The sequence below is a fragment of the Hypomesus nipponensis genome, chromosome 17, assembly GCF_054491055.1.
Source record: "Hypomesus nipponensis isolate SF chromosome 17, ASM5449105v1, whole genome shotgun sequence".
In the NCBI taxonomy this organism is placed as follows: Eukaryota; Metazoa; Chordata; class Actinopteri; order Osmeriformes; family Osmeridae; genus Hypomesus; species Hypomesus nipponensis.
In genome coordinates, this window is record NC_140377.1 from 19,557,501 (window position 1) to 19,573,575 (window position 16,075).

General features: G+C 54.5%; 1 protein-coding gene across 5 annotated transcripts in view; it reads left to right on the forward strand.

The window, feature by feature from the left end:
* The window catches only part of LOC146253892 (RNA binding protein fox-1 homolog 2-like), a 38,886-nt gene that overhangs the window by 5,241 nt on the left and 17,570 nt on the right, over positions 1 to 16,075 (forward strand). For 2 of the 5 annotated variants that reach the window (XM_084677642.1, XM_084677639.1), the window contains exons 2-4: positions 5,252 to 5,302; positions 15,051 to 15,251; positions 15,482 to 15,646. In XM_084677642.1, coding sequence (XP_084533768.1) covers positions 5,252 to 5,302; positions 15,051 to 15,251; positions 15,482 to 15,646 — 417 coding nt within the window. Of the gene's footprint in view, positions 1 to 5,251; positions 5,303 to 9,451; positions 9,526 to 15,050; positions 15,252 to 15,481; positions 15,647 to 16,075 lie in introns of those variants that run through there. The other 3 variants (XM_084677640.1, XM_084677643.1, XM_084677641.1) reach the window with 3 other exon arrangements.

The window sequence follows — 16,075 nt, forward strand, 5'->3', positions numbered from 1 at the left end:
GGCCGTGGCTGTCTGTACATTACTGGACCCTCCAGCCAGTCAGCCAGACAGCTAGTACGTTCAGCCAGCCAGCCAGCCAGCTAGCTAGTTTGTTTGTATTCAGTCAGCTATTCAGTCAACCAACTAGCTAGCCAGCCAGTGAATCAGCCTGCCTGACAAACCAGTTAGCCAGTCAACCAGGCAGATCCGCTTTTTCAGTCAGCAAGTGAGCCATCTACTCAGCCAGCAAGTCTTTCTTTAGGGCCCTCAGACATTTTCGATAGAGAACGCACGTTAGCCACACCTCAGCGAATGTGCCCCACCACTAAACAAGCGAGCTGTAATTACCAAGTGGATGGAGGCTGGCTAAAGAGCACTCTCGGAATCAAAATAGAAGAGCTTTCTCGCCATGACCACTGCTCAGTGTAGTTCACTGTAGCATCGCAGACAGCTACAGTTGCAAACGCAGGCACGTGTAAGATGCACCGCACCCTATGGCTAGGAAGGACTGTGTGTGTGAAGAAGCGTGTTTAAAGACTGCGTATCACGTTTTAGAGCCCATTTGCCCATCCCCCCCCCCCTCCACCCCGTAAGGAAATATAGAAGTCACATGACATTCTTAGGTTATGAGTCATTGTCTCCACGTATTGGTTTTTCTCTCTCGCTTTTTTTCGCCGTATTCCTCCGTCGACCCCGGGCCGCCGCTCTCGTTCTAATCCCTGCATTCTTCCCTGTCTGTCCGCGCGCTTGTTTTCATCTCGGCCCTGTTGTTCTTTCTCTCTTTCTCCTCCCTTCCATCCCCCCCATCCTTCCCTCTCCCCCTTTTCCCTTCGAGACAGATTGATTCCAGATGTTACCAAATTCTTCCCCTTTTCCCTCCCTCTTCCCCCTCCCCCTGCCCCTCCTCCTCCCCCCCCCCCTCCCCCCCCCCCCTTTTCAGCTCTAAACTCCTCCCTCCTCGTCCCTCCAGCCTGGTCACAAGCAGAACAGATACGGTTCCGACTCCAGGCTCTCACGGAGGAAACCCGCTCGGGTTCCGTCGTGGGTTTCTGTAGAACGTTCCACAGCGGAACGCGTTCAAGAACGATAACGACGTTAGACGCTTCCACACGGTCCATATTTTTATCCCTTCGAATCTGCATCTTTCGGTTGTACAAAACACACACGCCCCCACAAGTCGGCTGGTGGGCGCGATCCCTGTTTTAACCACCCCGGTTGCGTTGCTGAATACGACTCTTATGCGTTTCTCAGAGCGGGCCCCAGGCCGCGGCGCGCAGAGGAGAGCCTTCCCTCGGGGGACGAGGCACGAGGGGAAATTGGTTCCAGATGAAACAGGATGGGGGAGAGAGGGGGGAGACAAAGAGAGGGTTGTTATATGCAGGAGCACAGGGTTGAGGAAGCACACACACACACACACATGGACACAACTCAACTACAGTTTTGGTCGACCGTATATGTACGTTAGCCTAGACATTAAACATTCTTAGTTCTAGCTCCGCCCCTCTTCTCTTCCCTCTGTGTGCTTTTCTAATATTGTCTCTCTGTCTCTTAGTGACCTCATCCCCCCCCTTTCCTTCCTCCTTTTCCTCCCCCGGTCTCCCAGCCACTCCTTCCCTCCTTCGTTACCACGTCTGTTTTTGGTATTAGAACATTGACTGGCGAGAGAGAATGCTGTGGTCGGGTCTGGAACCAAGCTAAACTAGCATAGCAGCACAGCGTGGTTGTAGATGCTGAGATGAGAAGAACACGCTAGCTAGCTAGCCACGAGGGAGGGAATGCACCCAAGACCGTCGCCATGACACCCTGGGTCAGGAAGCGGCCCTTCGAGCCCAGGCCAAGCAGAGGTCAGGTCAGCGGGTCAGGAAGTTAACCTTTGTAGTTGACCCTCTTCTGGCACTAGACTCCAGTACGGACCAAGTAAACACTGAATTATCTCTCCAAGTAGAGACCAAGTAGAAGGAAGTGGAGACTAGGCTATCTGTGAAAATAATGACCAAGTCAGGCCAGAGGAGAGAGGGGCTGTATGAGTAGCCTCAGAGAGGCTGGTTGTGTAATATAGATCTGTGGTTGAAGAGCACAGAGACATATTTAGGCCAGACCCCTCCCCCTCTCCAACCCCCCCCCCCCCCCTCTAACACATGTGCAGAGTTGGTAGCAACTATCCCTGCTCTCCCTCTCCTCCCCCTCTCCTCCCCTCCCCCAATCCCCTTCTCCCATGTCGTCTGTTTGTGACTGAGAGGGCCTGAGTCTCGCCAGGCATGCCAGCATTCTTTGGAACAGCAGCCTTCCAGACAGACAGACAGACAGACAGACAGGGAGGGAGGGAGGTAGAGAGACAGGGAGGTAGAGAGACAGGGAGGTGGAGACACATGGATGTGGAGAGACAGGGAGGTAGAGAGACAGGGAGGTGGAGAGACAGGGAGGTAGAGAGACAGGGAGGTAGAGAGACAGGGAGGTAGAGAGACAGGGAGGTAGAGAGACAGGGAGGTAGAGAGACATGGAGGTAGAGAGACAGACAGGGAGGTAGAGAGACAGACAGGGAGGTAGAGAGACAGACAGGGAGGTAGAGAGACAGACAGGGAGGTAGAGAGACAGACAGGGAGGTAGCGAGACAGACAGGGAGGTAGCGAGACAGACAGGGAGGTAGCGAGACAGACAGGGAGGTAGAGAGACAGACAGGGAGGTAGAGAGACAGACAGACGGGGAGGTAGAGAGACTGACAGACGGGGAGGTAGAGAGACTGACAGACGGGGAGGTAGAGAGACAGACAGACGGGGAGGTAGAGAGACAGACAGACAGGGAGGTAGAGAGACAGACAGACGGGGCGATAGACAGACAGACGGGGAGGTAGACAGACAGGGAGTTAGAGAGACAGACAGACAGACAGGGAGGTAGAGAGACAGTGAGGTAGAGAGACTTTGAGGTAGAGAGACAGTGAGGTAGACAGACAGGGAGGTGGAGAGACAGGGAGGTGGAGAGACAGGGAGGTGGAGAGACAGGGAGGTAGAGAGACAGACAGGGAGGTAGAGAGACAGACAGGGAGGTAGAGAGACAGACAGGGAGGTAGAGAGACAGGCAGGGAGGTAGAGAGACAGGCAGGGAGGTAGAAAGACAGGCAGGGAGGTAGAAAGACAGACAGGGAGGTAGAGAGACAGACAGACAGGGAGGTAGAGAGACAGACAGACAGGGAGGTAGAGAGACAGACAGGTAGAGAGACACGGAGGTAGAGAGACAGAAAGACAGGGAGGTAGAGAGACAGGCAGACAGGGAGGTAGAGAGACAGGGAGGTAGAGACACAGGGAGGTAGAGAGACAGGCAGACAGGGAAGTAGAGAGACAGGGAGGTAGAGAGACAGGCAGACAGGGAGGTAGAGAGACAGACAGACAGAGAGGTAGAGAGACAGAGAGGTAGAGAGACAGGGAGGTAGAGAGACAGGGAGGTAGAGAGATAGGGAGGTAGAGAGACAGGGAGGTAGAGAGACGGGCAGACAGGGAGGTAGAGAGACAGGGAGGTAGAGAGACGGGCAGACAGGGAGGTAGAGAGACAGGGAGGTAGAGAGACAGGGAGGTAGAGAGACAGACAGACAGACAGAGAGGTAGAGAGACAGACAGACAGACAGGGAGGTAGAGAGACAGAGAGACAGGGAGGTAGAGAGACAGGGAGGTAGAGAGACAGGGAGGTAGAGAGATAGGGAGGTAGAGAGACAGACAGACAGACAGGGAGGGAGGTAGAGAGACAGACAAACAGAGAGGTAGAGAGACAGGGAGGTAGAGAGACAGGAAAACAGGGAGGTAGAGAGACAGGGAGGTAGAGAGACAGACAGACAGGGAGGTAGAGAGACAGACAGACAGGGAGGGAGGGAAGTAGAGAGACAGGGAGGTAGAGAGACAGGCTGACAGAGAGACAGGCAGACAGAGAGGTAGAGACAGACAGGCAGAGAGGTAGAGAGACAGACAGACAGGGAGGTAGAGAGACAGGGAGGTAGAGAGACAGGGAGGTAGAGAGACAGGGAGGTAGAGAGATAGGGAGGTAGAGAGACAGGGAGGTAAATAGACAGGGAGGTAGAGAGACAGACAAACAGAGAGGTAGAGAGACAGGAAAACAGGGAGGTAGAGAAACAGGGAGGTAGAGAGACAGACAGACAGGGAGGGAGGTAGAGAGACAGACAGACCGGGAGGGAGGGAGGTAGAGAGACAGGGAGGTAGAGAGACAGGCTGACAGAGAGACAGGGAGGGAGGGAAGTAGAGAGACAGGGAGGTAGAGAGGTAGAGAGACAGGCAGAAAGAGAGGTAGAGAGACAGGCAGACAGAGAGGTAGAGAGACAGGGAGGTAGAGAGACAGACAGTGAGGTAGAGAGACAGGCAGACAGAGAGGTTCGACACAGAGATGAGGCTGGCAGGAGGGCAAACAGGCAGCCTCTCTGCTGTCAAAATATCATAGTTTGGTTAACTTTCACGTGGTTCCATCCCTCCCCCCGCTCCCCCTCTCCGCTCTCACCCTCTCCTCCCTCTCTCTCTCTCTCTCTCTCTCTCTCTCTCTCTCTCTCTCTCTCTCTCCCCCCCCTCCGCCACTGAGAACAATGGAGACTGCCGGGGGGAAATGATAGGGGGAGCAAAGAAAAGAGAGAGGGAGAACGACAGAAATAATTGAATTAAAAGTAATTACGGAGCAATTAACCACAACACACTGGGTTCTGGGAGGACAAGGGGGGATACAAGGGGGGGGTCTCTCTCTCTTGTCAACGGAGTGCAATTGTTTTAGTTTGCAGTTGGGGGAAGGGATTGAGGAGGGCATGGGTGTGTGTGTGGGCCAAAATGCATTTGACTCGCATGTTTTTGGCGTGTGTGTGTTTGCAGGCTACACAGAGCTGGGTCATGTTAACTGTTTGTCGGCATTCCGTTTCTCTGACTGGAGAAGGCCATTCATCCCCACTTCACCTCCCTCTCTTACCCTCTTGGCATGTTCAGCCATGCTCCTTTTTGCACCACTTTGTTTTTAGTATCTAAAGGACAGAAGGACAGTGAAGGTTTCCGTTAAATGCTGGTCTGCTGGTCTTGTTGCAAAGACAAAGTACACTTCAGTTCGTTTTTTTTTTTCTACTGTCAAATTATATCCTGTCAAATTTCTAAATTCTCTCTCCCTCTCTCTCCCTGTCTCTCTCTCTCCCTGTCTCTCTCTCTCTCCCTGTCTCTCTCTCCCTGTCTCTCTCCCTGTCTCTCTGTCTCTTTTTCTCTGTGTGTGTCTCTCTTTCTCTGTCTCGTTGCCTTTTCAGAACAACGAGCCTTTAACCCCCGGTTTCCATGGCTACCAGCCCCACAGTCAGGTAAGATGACATGCTCACAACTACAAAGCTGAGTGGAACTGGTCTGAGATCAGTGGAGAATCTGTGCTCCGCCCACAGGACCCAGCGAGCCCACAAAGCGCTCCGCCTCACACCTGACTCGCGGGGCGCCGATGAAGCAAACTGATTGGCTCCCCCCCCCCCCCCCTCTCAGTCGCAACCCTTACGATGTGTTCAGCCCCGAGAGAACATTCCACTGCTCCAGAATTGAGCCAAACGGCTTCGCTCTTTTGCGTAATCAAAGTCCTCCAGATTTTCGGTCCCCCTCTCTGTCTCTCTCTCTGTCTGTCTCTCTCTGTCTGTCTCTCTCTGTCTCTCTCTGTCTCTCTCTTTCTCTCTGTCTGTCTCTCTCTCTCTCTCTCTCTCTCTGTGTCTGTCTCTCTCTCTTCTTTGCCTGCTCCCTGGCTGTACTTTTCACTCTCTTGCTCTTTTTCTCTTTATCTCTCTAACACCCCCCCCCCCCCGGTCTCTCTTCCTTTCTGGCTCCCTCTTCTCATCGGTAATGAGCACCGTATGATGAGCAGCGGCGCCCGTTTCTGCCCCCCCTCCCCCTCCTCTTTTGTTCCTCTCCCTCCATCCCTCTTATCTGTCCCAGAGCAGAGAGCCGCTCAGCCCGGCGCACAGCAGGGGAGACGAGGGGAGACAGGGAGACCGAGAGAGACAGGGAAGGGGAGAGAGAGAGAGAGACACGGAGAGAGAGACAGGGACAGCGAGAGAGAGACAGCGAGAGAGAGACAGCGAGAGAGAGACAGGGAGAGAGAGACAGGGAGAGAGAGAGACAGCGAAGGGGAGAGAGGGAGAGAGACAGGGAGAGACAGAGACAGGGAAGGGGAGAGAGGGAGAGAGACAGGGAGAGAGAGAGACAGGGAAGGGGAGAGAGAGAGACAGGGAGAGTGAGACAAGGAGAGAGAGTGAGACAAGGAGAGAGAGTGAGACAAGGAGAGAGAGTGAGACAAGGAGAGAGAGACAAGGAGAGAGACAGGGAGAGAGAGAGACAGGGAGAGAGAGAGACAGGGAGAGAGAGAGACAGGGAGAAAGAGAGACAGGGAGAGAGAGACAGGGAGAGAGAGAGACATGGAGAGAGAGACAGGGAAGGAGAGAGAGAGACAGGGAAGGAGAGAGAGAGGGAGAGAGAGAGGGAGAGGGAGACTGGCTCTGCGTCTGTGTTCCAGATGAGGGGTGAGAGTCCTGCTCCAACCTGCACTCCTCTGGCCGGACCACAGGAGGGTGCTGTTGCTCTCCATCTCCCCCCCCCCTCCACCTCCTGCCCTCTCTGCCCTCTCCTCATCCCCCCCCGCGCCCGCCCCCTCGCGCTTCACATCTGATCCACTTAGCGGACGCTCTCATCCGAGGCGACACACAAGTAGAGCTTCTAGAAGGTGCAGCGGGAAGGTCAAGGGTTGGGAGTGCAGTGCTGCATTATTTCAGATGTCAGTGGCGAGAACAGTCTGTATCTACTGGCTGCCACGTCCATCTCCCCCCACCTCCCCTCCCCTCTCCTCCGCTCTCGGAGCAAGAGAGGTGGACAGGAGGCAGGGATGAAGGGGGAGGGAAGAAGAGGAGTCGTTCAGACCAATCCAACCCAGTCCCCGTCGCTCGCCCCGCCTGCTTGGTGTGTTTGAAGGGGAACGGCGTGCGGCGCACTCAGGAACAGCCCTCATGCATGGAAGCCTAGAGGGCGGTAGAACGCACCTGTAGTCAAACACGCTCACAGGATTTGGATGCATGAGTGTGTAGTAATGTGAATAATTTAACAAGTTTCTGACTCGGTGTGTGTGTGTGTGTGTGTGTGTGTGTGTGTGTAACAGGTAATATATTCTGCCCCTGAGCAAAAAGGTGTCCTGCAGGTTGCTATGCTAACGTGTGTGTTAGCCATGCTAATGTCTACAAGCCGAGACACGCAGTTTGGTTAGCAGTTCTGTGTGTGTGTGTGTGTGTGTGTATCTACAGCCTCCAGGCCCATCTCTGTCTGTGTTTATGTAAGGTACATCCATAGGCTATCCTGCTCCCAGGGTGTGTGTGTGGAGATGTGTGTGTGTGTGTTTATGGAGATGTGTGTGTGTGTGTGTGTGTTTATGGAGATGTGTGTCCTCTGCGGATGTCTACTTGTGTGTGTGTGTGTGTGTGTGTGTGTGTTTAACGAGCCCAACTTCTGCAGTCCTGCCTGAATCTGAATCTGGGCGTAGTCAGGGTGGCCACAGTACGGTGATCACGTGCGTCTGCGTCTGTGTATGTGTGTGTACTGCACGTCAGCTCACTTTGTGTGAAGCCGGTGTGAAGCGTACAGTCAGTGAAGGAAGGCTATGCCACCTGTCATTTGAAAGCACCCAATCAGAGGGCATTGTAGTCTAAAAGGCTGTGATGTTTGCCGGCGCCCGCACATGTCTATTCCGCTCCGGGAAAGCATTTATGACTACTGTCGAATAGCTCGACTCATATATGACGCGTGGGGCTTGGGAGTGTTTTTTTGTGTTTGTGTGTGTGTGCTTTTGCACTGTTTTGGAGGGAGTTTGAGCTTGTGATAGAGTTGGACTATCTACAAAGTGTGTGTGTGTGTGTGTGGCCGTAGAGCATCAGTTGTTTATCAGTGTGTTCAGGCGGCGTGCTTTAATCCCCTGATCATCCCCCTATTCATCCTCTCATCCTCCTCACTTACATTGTAATCCCCTCATCCCTCGCTCTTTTCACCCCTTCCCTCCCCCCCCTCTGTCCCTCTATCCGTTTATCTCTCTCCCGCTTATCTCTCACTCGCATCCACGTCCCCCCCCTTTTCCTCCACCCCCCTCCCGTTATTATGACTCCTCCCTTGCGCCTCTCTCGCCCCGTCCCCCCTCTACCTCCTTCTATGCATCTCCTCCTCCACCCCCTCCCCTCCTCCCCCTCCCAGCGTGTACACGTCTCCAGCAACATTGTGGCGCTGACGCCATGCAGGCAGAATGGAAGATGAGAGAGGGAGAGAGGGAGAGAGGGAGAGAGGGAGTGAGAGAGGGAGAGAGGGAGAGAGGGAGAGAGAGAGAGAGAGAGAGAGAGAGAGAGAGAGAGAGAGAGAGAGAGAGAGAGAGAGAGAGAGAGAGAGAGGGAGGGAGGGAGTGAGTGAGGGAGAGAGAGCCTTTACTGCAGTAGTCCAAACAGCTCAGCTCGTTGCAGAGGAGCAGAGAAATGAATACGCACACATGGCTGAGGTGAGGAGGGGAGACGGTGGGGGAGGGGAGGAGAGACGGTGGGGGAGGGGAGTGTGTGGGGGCTCCCTACTGGTGGGGTTGACAAGCTGCCGTCCAATAAATAAATGATAATGAAAAAAAAGCGCTGCAGTGCGGTGTGGTTCGGAGGGAGGGAGGGAGGGAGGGAGGGAGGGAGGGAGGGAGGGAGGGAGGGAGGGAGGGAGGGAGGGAGGGAGGGAGGGAGGGAGGGAGGGAGGGAGGGAGGGAGGGAGGGAGGGAGGGAGGGAGGGAGGGAGGGAGGGAGGGAGGGAGGAGTAGAGACGAAAGCTAGTTTCTTCTCTCTGGTAGGAGAGCCCCAGTCACCGCGGCTTCTTAACGAGAAGAAAACAACAGATGGATGGAGAGAAGGAACAAGCGGTAGGGTACAGGAGGAGGGACTGAGAGAGGACACCCAGTCACCCAAGCGTCACCTCAGTCCCAGTTCCACGGCGGATGTTTATGAGCGGGTAACGATATCAACCCGTCCAGCTCGGCGGAGCCTTCCCCGAGGGTGTGACAGACCTCCCCCCTTCCTTCCCCCTGCCATCCGAGGGTGTGGCCCAGACGGCGTGAAGAGGGCCTCGTCGCTCGGTTGTTCCAACAGGTCAGAAGGGACCTGCTCCCCCACCCCTATCAGCATTTGCTCCCCCACCCCTATCAGCATTTGGGTGAAGATGCAAAGTCCGGGAAGCCGTGTGCCAGTGAGTCAGGCACCCACCCCCTAATGCAGCCCGACGCCTCCGTCCGAGGAAGGAGGGCAAAACAGAAGGAAGGGAGGTAGAATTTGTGAGAGGGAGAGGGAGAGGGAGAGGGAGAGGCAGACAGAGGGAGCTGCAACGCGGCCACACGTACAAGAGGAGAGTAGCGGACAGAGAGAGGCAGAGGGAGAGAAATAGGTGGAGGGAGGGAGAGAGGTAGGGAGAGAGAGGAGAAGAGAGCGAGCAGCTTTTCTTCCCTCAGCACAGACAGACCATGATGGGTTTGTACTGTGCTGCAGTCCTACAGGTGAGTAGCGCACAGACTTCCTGTCCTTTCTTGCTTCGTCGCTCTGGGATTATAACGGGGTCATCGGAATGCTCAGCACTTCTCCCTCGCACCTTCTGTACGGATCGGTGATTGATTAGTTTGGTCTACATGTCTGTGCCTTAGGCCAAATACATGACTGTGCTGTGGGCCCATAGGCCTTAGTCGAGTTAGCTGTGTCGAGTGCTGCACTTGCCTATCTTCATTCTGACTGCAAACGCACACACACACCTTGGTGCTGTGGTTGTGTGGTACAATGTGTCCTTATCTGCACGTGAATATGGTGTTGCCGTTTGACGAGAGGGTCAGGAGAGGGTTCAATGTTTATATTTTTACATTAGGTGTGTGTGTGTGTGTGTGTGCGTGCACCTGAGTTGTGCTGCGTTCGAACATGTTCCTCTGTGCTGCCGAGGTAACACTGGAGCCTTCGGGGTGTGTGTGTGTGTGAGAGAGTGTTTCTGTGTGCTTGTGTATCTAGACCATATGTCAAAGTACCCTGGTGTTCATGTGCACTTGCAGAGGCGTGTGTTTGTGTGTATTCTCTGGCCTTTTCACATGTTGGCTGAGCTTGGCACGCAGCCATGCTGCAGAGAACATCATGTCACACTTAAACGGTGCGCGGTGCTAGCGCGCCTGTGCGCGCGCGCGCGTCGGGATTGGGTGAAGTGATCCTTTGTTGTGGTTCCAGCTGTCCCAGTAGGCGTACCCTCATCTGTTGTAGAGTGATACAGACAGGTGCCAACTAACGGTTGTTGCCTCGACTGTCCCTTCTGTGCAACCCCCCCCCCCCCCCCCTCCCCCACAAACACACACACACACTCGCGCGGAGAAGTTAACGTGTGAATTGTGTCGCTTGTCAGTTGGAGGACATTTCTCCAGCTTTTTCAGCTCTTTTCAACGATCTCGCTCTCACTCGACTCACCCCTACCTGCTCCCTCGCTCGCTCCTTCCGTCCCGCATTTCTCCCCCCCTCCAGGCGGTAGCAGCTGTTACCTAAACACGCGTTGCTCCTTAAAGGGCACGGGCAGCTGGGGGACATGGGGGCGGATGGGGGCCGTGAAGGGCGAGAGGGTTTTGAAGGCGACACCACGCCACTGACTGACCGTCCCATGAAAGACACTGAATAGAGAGAGGAGGAGGAGGATAGAGGAGAGGTGAAGATAACTTAAGTTCTGTTCCCGATTGTGTCCGACGAGCATGCTGGCATATGTGTGCGTGTCATTGTGTTATGTGTGTGTGTGTGTGTGTGTGTGTGTGTGTACATGAGTTCCCATGTGTGGCTGGTGTTGGGGTAAACACGCTACACACTCCTCTTCCCTCCTGTCAGAGGGGAGGCTTGACGCAGCACACACACAGACACGAACACGCCACACACACACACACAGGTAGGCACACACACACGCCACGGGTAGACAGACAGGTGAGGCGTGTTTGGGTCTTGACACGCACCCACATAAACACAAACACAGGCAGACGGACACATCCACACGTACGCGCACACACACACACACACACTTTCACCTTCCTGGGTCTTGTTGTTGACAGGACACTCACACACCCACACACACATTGCCATAACCAGGCCCGGTTTTTAGTCCACTTTAGTAGCGGGGGAAATGAGACGTTTGACATTTGAGACACTTAAAAGCTTCAATTTTGTGCAATCCGAGAGAGCCTTTGGTTTTGCTAAAACCAGCGAGGTGAACAGTGCAAGCTAGCGAACCTGACACAAGTGTTGCTGCAGCTGTGTGCGTTAGCGAGATGTGATAGGGAAGTAAATTGCTCCTCGTGTGCAACAGCCTATAATCCAACAACCCTAACCACCCCCTCTCCCTAAAAGCTAAACGAAACACAAAACAACTGTAGAAATGCAAATGATTGGTCAAACCAAAAATGTCAAATGCTTTTTGCCTTGCTTTGCTCAAAGACTCAAAACACAATTCAGCTAGCTTCCCCCCACAGATGTGACAGGAGGCTGTCTACTGTCAACTAACCAATCGGTATTCAGTAAAAAATAATATTTTAAGACGATTTTAATCAAATGTTTACAATTGACTGAGTTGAAATAGACTAAATACAGTGGGGGGGAAATAAAAATCTTTTTTTTTTTTCTTCATTAATTTTGGTAGGGGCCAAAATGGACCTTCGAACCTGGCCCCGCCATGACAACAGAACATGCCAGTCAAGGTCTTGACTCTAATGACAGCTTCTAATGACAGCCTTTAGTGGGTCTAGAACTTACATCCTACAGTCTTTATATAGATGCTGTATTTACACGTATCTGTCAAAGAACCTGAACTCGAGGTAAATATGTTTAGACCCCCTGACCATTTGTTTTTTATTTTGTATTTTTCCATTATGTGTGTTGTTGCTGGTGGTGCCTGCAGGGTGTGAGCCAATGATCACGGTGTTACAGGGAGAGGCGCGCTTTAGAATGATTTGATTGGTCTGCAGGAAGTTATTGTGGCAGGCACTCTCTGAGAACCATATAAGGAGTCAGAGGGCGGTCCCTGCGACGTGCGTGTGTGCGCGTGCGCGTGCGTGTGTTGAGCTTGGGCTCCATGGTCGGAGGTAGAAAACGTTGTCTGGATTCCATCAAGCCAGGTCTGGGAGAGAGAGAGAGATGTAGAAAGCAGAGGCTACCTCCAGCTGCATAAGAAGGAAACAGGAATGGACTGCTATGGTGCGTGTGTAGTTAGAGAGAGAGGGGGGGGGGGGTGGTAGAGAGTGAGAAAGACAGGCAGACCAAAGTGAAGTGTTTTATTTTGGAACGCCGTCTGTGTAGAGAGTTGAGAATATGCGTCCTCATCTTTCCTCTGACTTTCTTTGTCTTTGTTTCTCTCTTCATCCACCCCTCCCGCCCCCCCCTCCCGCCCCCCCCTCTCCCCCTCCCTCCCCCCCCCCTCCCCACCCCACCCTCTTCCCCCCTCTCCCCCCCCCCCTGTCTGGGCTCTGTCTGTGAGATGCTACCATGTAGGGCCTTCAGCCAGCCTGCGCACAGAGGAGCAGGAATGCCCAGGCTGACTAATGGGCCTGTCTGCAGCCAGACGCGCGCACACACACACACACACACACGCACACACACATCTACGCACACACACACAGACGCATATACTAATGTTACAGTACACCAAAGCCATATGTTCCGTTATCCTCCTGCTACATTTACATACTTACCACCTTACCTTACCACTGCCTGCAAAAATGGGGAACACGCCCACAGACAGAACCTCAGCCCCCCCTCCCCCCTCAGCCCCCCCCTCCCCCCTCAGCCCCCCCTCCCCCCTCAGCCCCCCCTCCCCCCTCAGCCCCCCCTCCCCCCTCAGCCCCCCCTCAGCCCCCCCTCCCCCCTCAGCCCCCCCTCAGCCCCCCCTCCCCCCTCAGCCCCCCCCTCCCCCCTCAGCCCCCCCTCCCCCCTCAGCCCCCCCCTCCCCCCTCAGCCCCCCCTCCCCCCTCAGCCCCCCCCTCCCCCCTCAGCCCCCCCTCCCCCCTCAGCCCCCCCTCCCCCCTCAGCCCCCCCCTCCCCCCTCAGTCCCCCCTCCCCCCTCAGCCCCCCCTCCCCCCTCAGCCCCCCCTCCCCCCTCAGCCCCCCCTCCCCCCTCAGCCCCCCCCCCACCCCTCTCATTGGTTTTCAGTTTGTCTGTATGAGTCTTTCTTTCCCTCTCTCACATAAACTCTGACACACACACACACACACTAGTCCAGTGTGAGTCACTGTGTGGTAGGTAGGTGGGGTCCCACTCTCTAGAGGCTGGCTGGCTGGTTGACTGACTGGTTAGCTAACTGGTTAGCTGGCAGACTCATTGGCTTGCTGGTTGGCTGGCTGGCAACAGGCCGGTGCATGTGAGCAGGGAACTTGTTCTAACAGAAGTGTTGCAGTAGCCGTGTAAAGTGAGCATATCAGTTTCTAATACTTTCTGTTGCTGCTGGCTAGACCTGGCTGTAACCCAATATTATAATCACATATTACAAATAACTCTGAACGCAGAGAGGACTGATCAGGCCCTAGGCTGTGGATGAAACATCCAGCATACTGGTTCACTCTTATTCACACCCCGGAACCTTCCATCCTTGTTTCAACTCCACGCTGCCCAAGTCCCCAGACGTACAGCCCCCACCCCCCCCATCTGTAATTTGCTTCATCTCTCTGTTTTCTTCCTTCTTTCTCTGTCTCGTTCCATCTCCCTGATCATCTATCTTAAAGGGATCCTTGGGGGTTGTTTTTCTACAGTCCCTTTGAGCTTTCAGGGAACATTTGAGAGAAATTCTGTTGATTTCAATCAAGTCGAAACTTTCCGTGTCAGCCTGCTCTCTGGTGTGTTATGAGGACTTCAAGCGGAGCAGAGTTGGCATTCAAAATGTTTGTATGTGTGTTGGCTCAGAGAGTTTGCTTAACAGAACTTCAGTCTCGTCTCCTTCTTCGGATGCTCTTCACTCCAGCCACGCCTCTCTCCTCTTCCTCCCCTGAACCTTCTCCGCCTTCCTTCTCCTCTCTACACAAGTCTGGGTGGCTGGATGACTGACTTGCTGGTTGACTGGCTGGCTGAGTGACTTGCTGACTTGCTGGCTCTGATTGGCCGACTGGCTGGTTGAGTGACTAGCTGACTGGCTGGCTGACTGGCTGGCTCTGATGGGTTAACTGGCTGGCTGTCTGACTGGCTGGCTCTGATTGGCTGACTGGCTGGCTGACTGACTGACTGGCTGGCTGGTTGAGTGACTGGCTCAATGGCTTGCACAGTGACTAGGTCCCCCCCCCCCCCCCCGGTCCTCTCCCCCCTCGTCTCCCGCTCCTCCCTCCCAGAGGAAGGTTGTCTGGGTGTTTGGAAACTTGTTACTGCTGTCCTTGACAGGAGGCTGGGTGTGTGTGAAGTGTGTGATAACGGTGTCATGCCTGCTTGCCCCCCCACATACCCCCCCCCCCCCCTCTCTCTTTCTCTCTCTAACCACACACACACACAGTCTCTCTGGCTCTCTTACCGCTTACACACACCACATAGTCTACCTCCAGAGGTAAGCGTCATACTGGCTGACTCGCATTGCATAAGCTTCATTCAGGATTCACGTACGTAGGGATAAGCAATGGGGGCATATATACATACATGCCTTATTACCAGTAACTTTCATAGTAGTGGTTTGAGTAACTTAATAATGGCCTATTGTTTTAGGAATTGGTGGTAGAAGTACTTCTGTTACCGTAACAGAGTTATTGTACAACGTTGAGGATGATTTCCGGAGGATTGTCGGGTGACATTGCAGGTTTTCAAGGTTTTAACGCCTGGTTTGATGTGTAGCCACAGTTTCATAGGGAACATCTCCGTGTCAGAAACTAGATCAGATTTTCTGTTTGATTCAATAATGGATGTGTTTGTTGTGAATATTTCATGCGTTGCTGACAGAAATACTGCAGCTAGATATGGAGAGAGAGGGAGAGCGAGAGGGTATGGTTGGAGGGAGACTGAAATGTGATAGCTGTTTTTAACCTACCTCTCTCTCTCTCTCCCCCTCAGGCTCCACAGGACTCAGCGGGGGGTCCGGACAGCCTGGGGGCCCCTCCGTTCGCCGCCTTCCCTCCTCCACCCCCGCCCCAGAACGGCCTGGCGGCGTCCGAGTTTGGCGGAGCCCTCTTCTCCGCGGGGGGCCAGGGGCCGGTGGAGGACGGCTCAGGGGCCAACGGAGCCACGCCCACGCCCGTCCACGTCATCGCGCCAGTGAGTCCGCCCCTCTCTGTCGTCACGGGCGACACTGGAAGGCCCCCGCCACTCGAGCGCGCCGCTGACCGTGTCCAATTCACGCTGTTCTCACCATTGGTCTCTCTCTCTCGCCGTCTCTCCCTGTCTGTCCCCATCTCTCCTTCTGTTTCATCACCCCCCCCCCCCCCCCATACATGTTTTCCGCCCCTCCATGTCCTCCTCTGCACCCCCCTCCCCCTACCCCCCAGCAGGCAGAGGGCTCCCCCCAGGGTGAGGCCCAGTGTGGGACGGTGGTGTCCAACGCCGGGGGGTCTGGTGGCGAGTCCCCCGAGGCCAAGGGCTCCCCCAAGCGCCTGCACGTCTCCAACATCCCCTTCCGCTTCCGAGACCCCGACCTGCGGCAGATGTTCGGGGTAAGACCCCCCCCCCCCCCCCCCCCCCCCGCGCTTTTGACGGATCGATCCGAGCGCAAAACGTTGTGTTGTTCTTCGAGAGATGGTCTTGAACAGATATCGATTCATTGTTGTGTGGGGTTACTGGTTCGGCGTGTAGACGTGTCAAGGAGAAGCAGGGAGCTATGAATAAGTTCAGGGTAAAACTAGCAGAAACAATGTGAGGGGGGGGAGTTTTTTTTTCTTCTTCTCCAGAACCTTCCTGAGCACTCCTTTTTTATGATGATTCATAAATCTGTCTTCTCCCTCTGGACAATGATCTTTACTATGGGTGTGTGTGTGGGTGGGTGTGACAAAGGGGATGTTCAGGAGAACAACGGCCAGGAGTGTCACAAATGGGGCGACACCCATGGCCTTTAATCATGTCTTTTTATTTCTCTATGCCTCTCC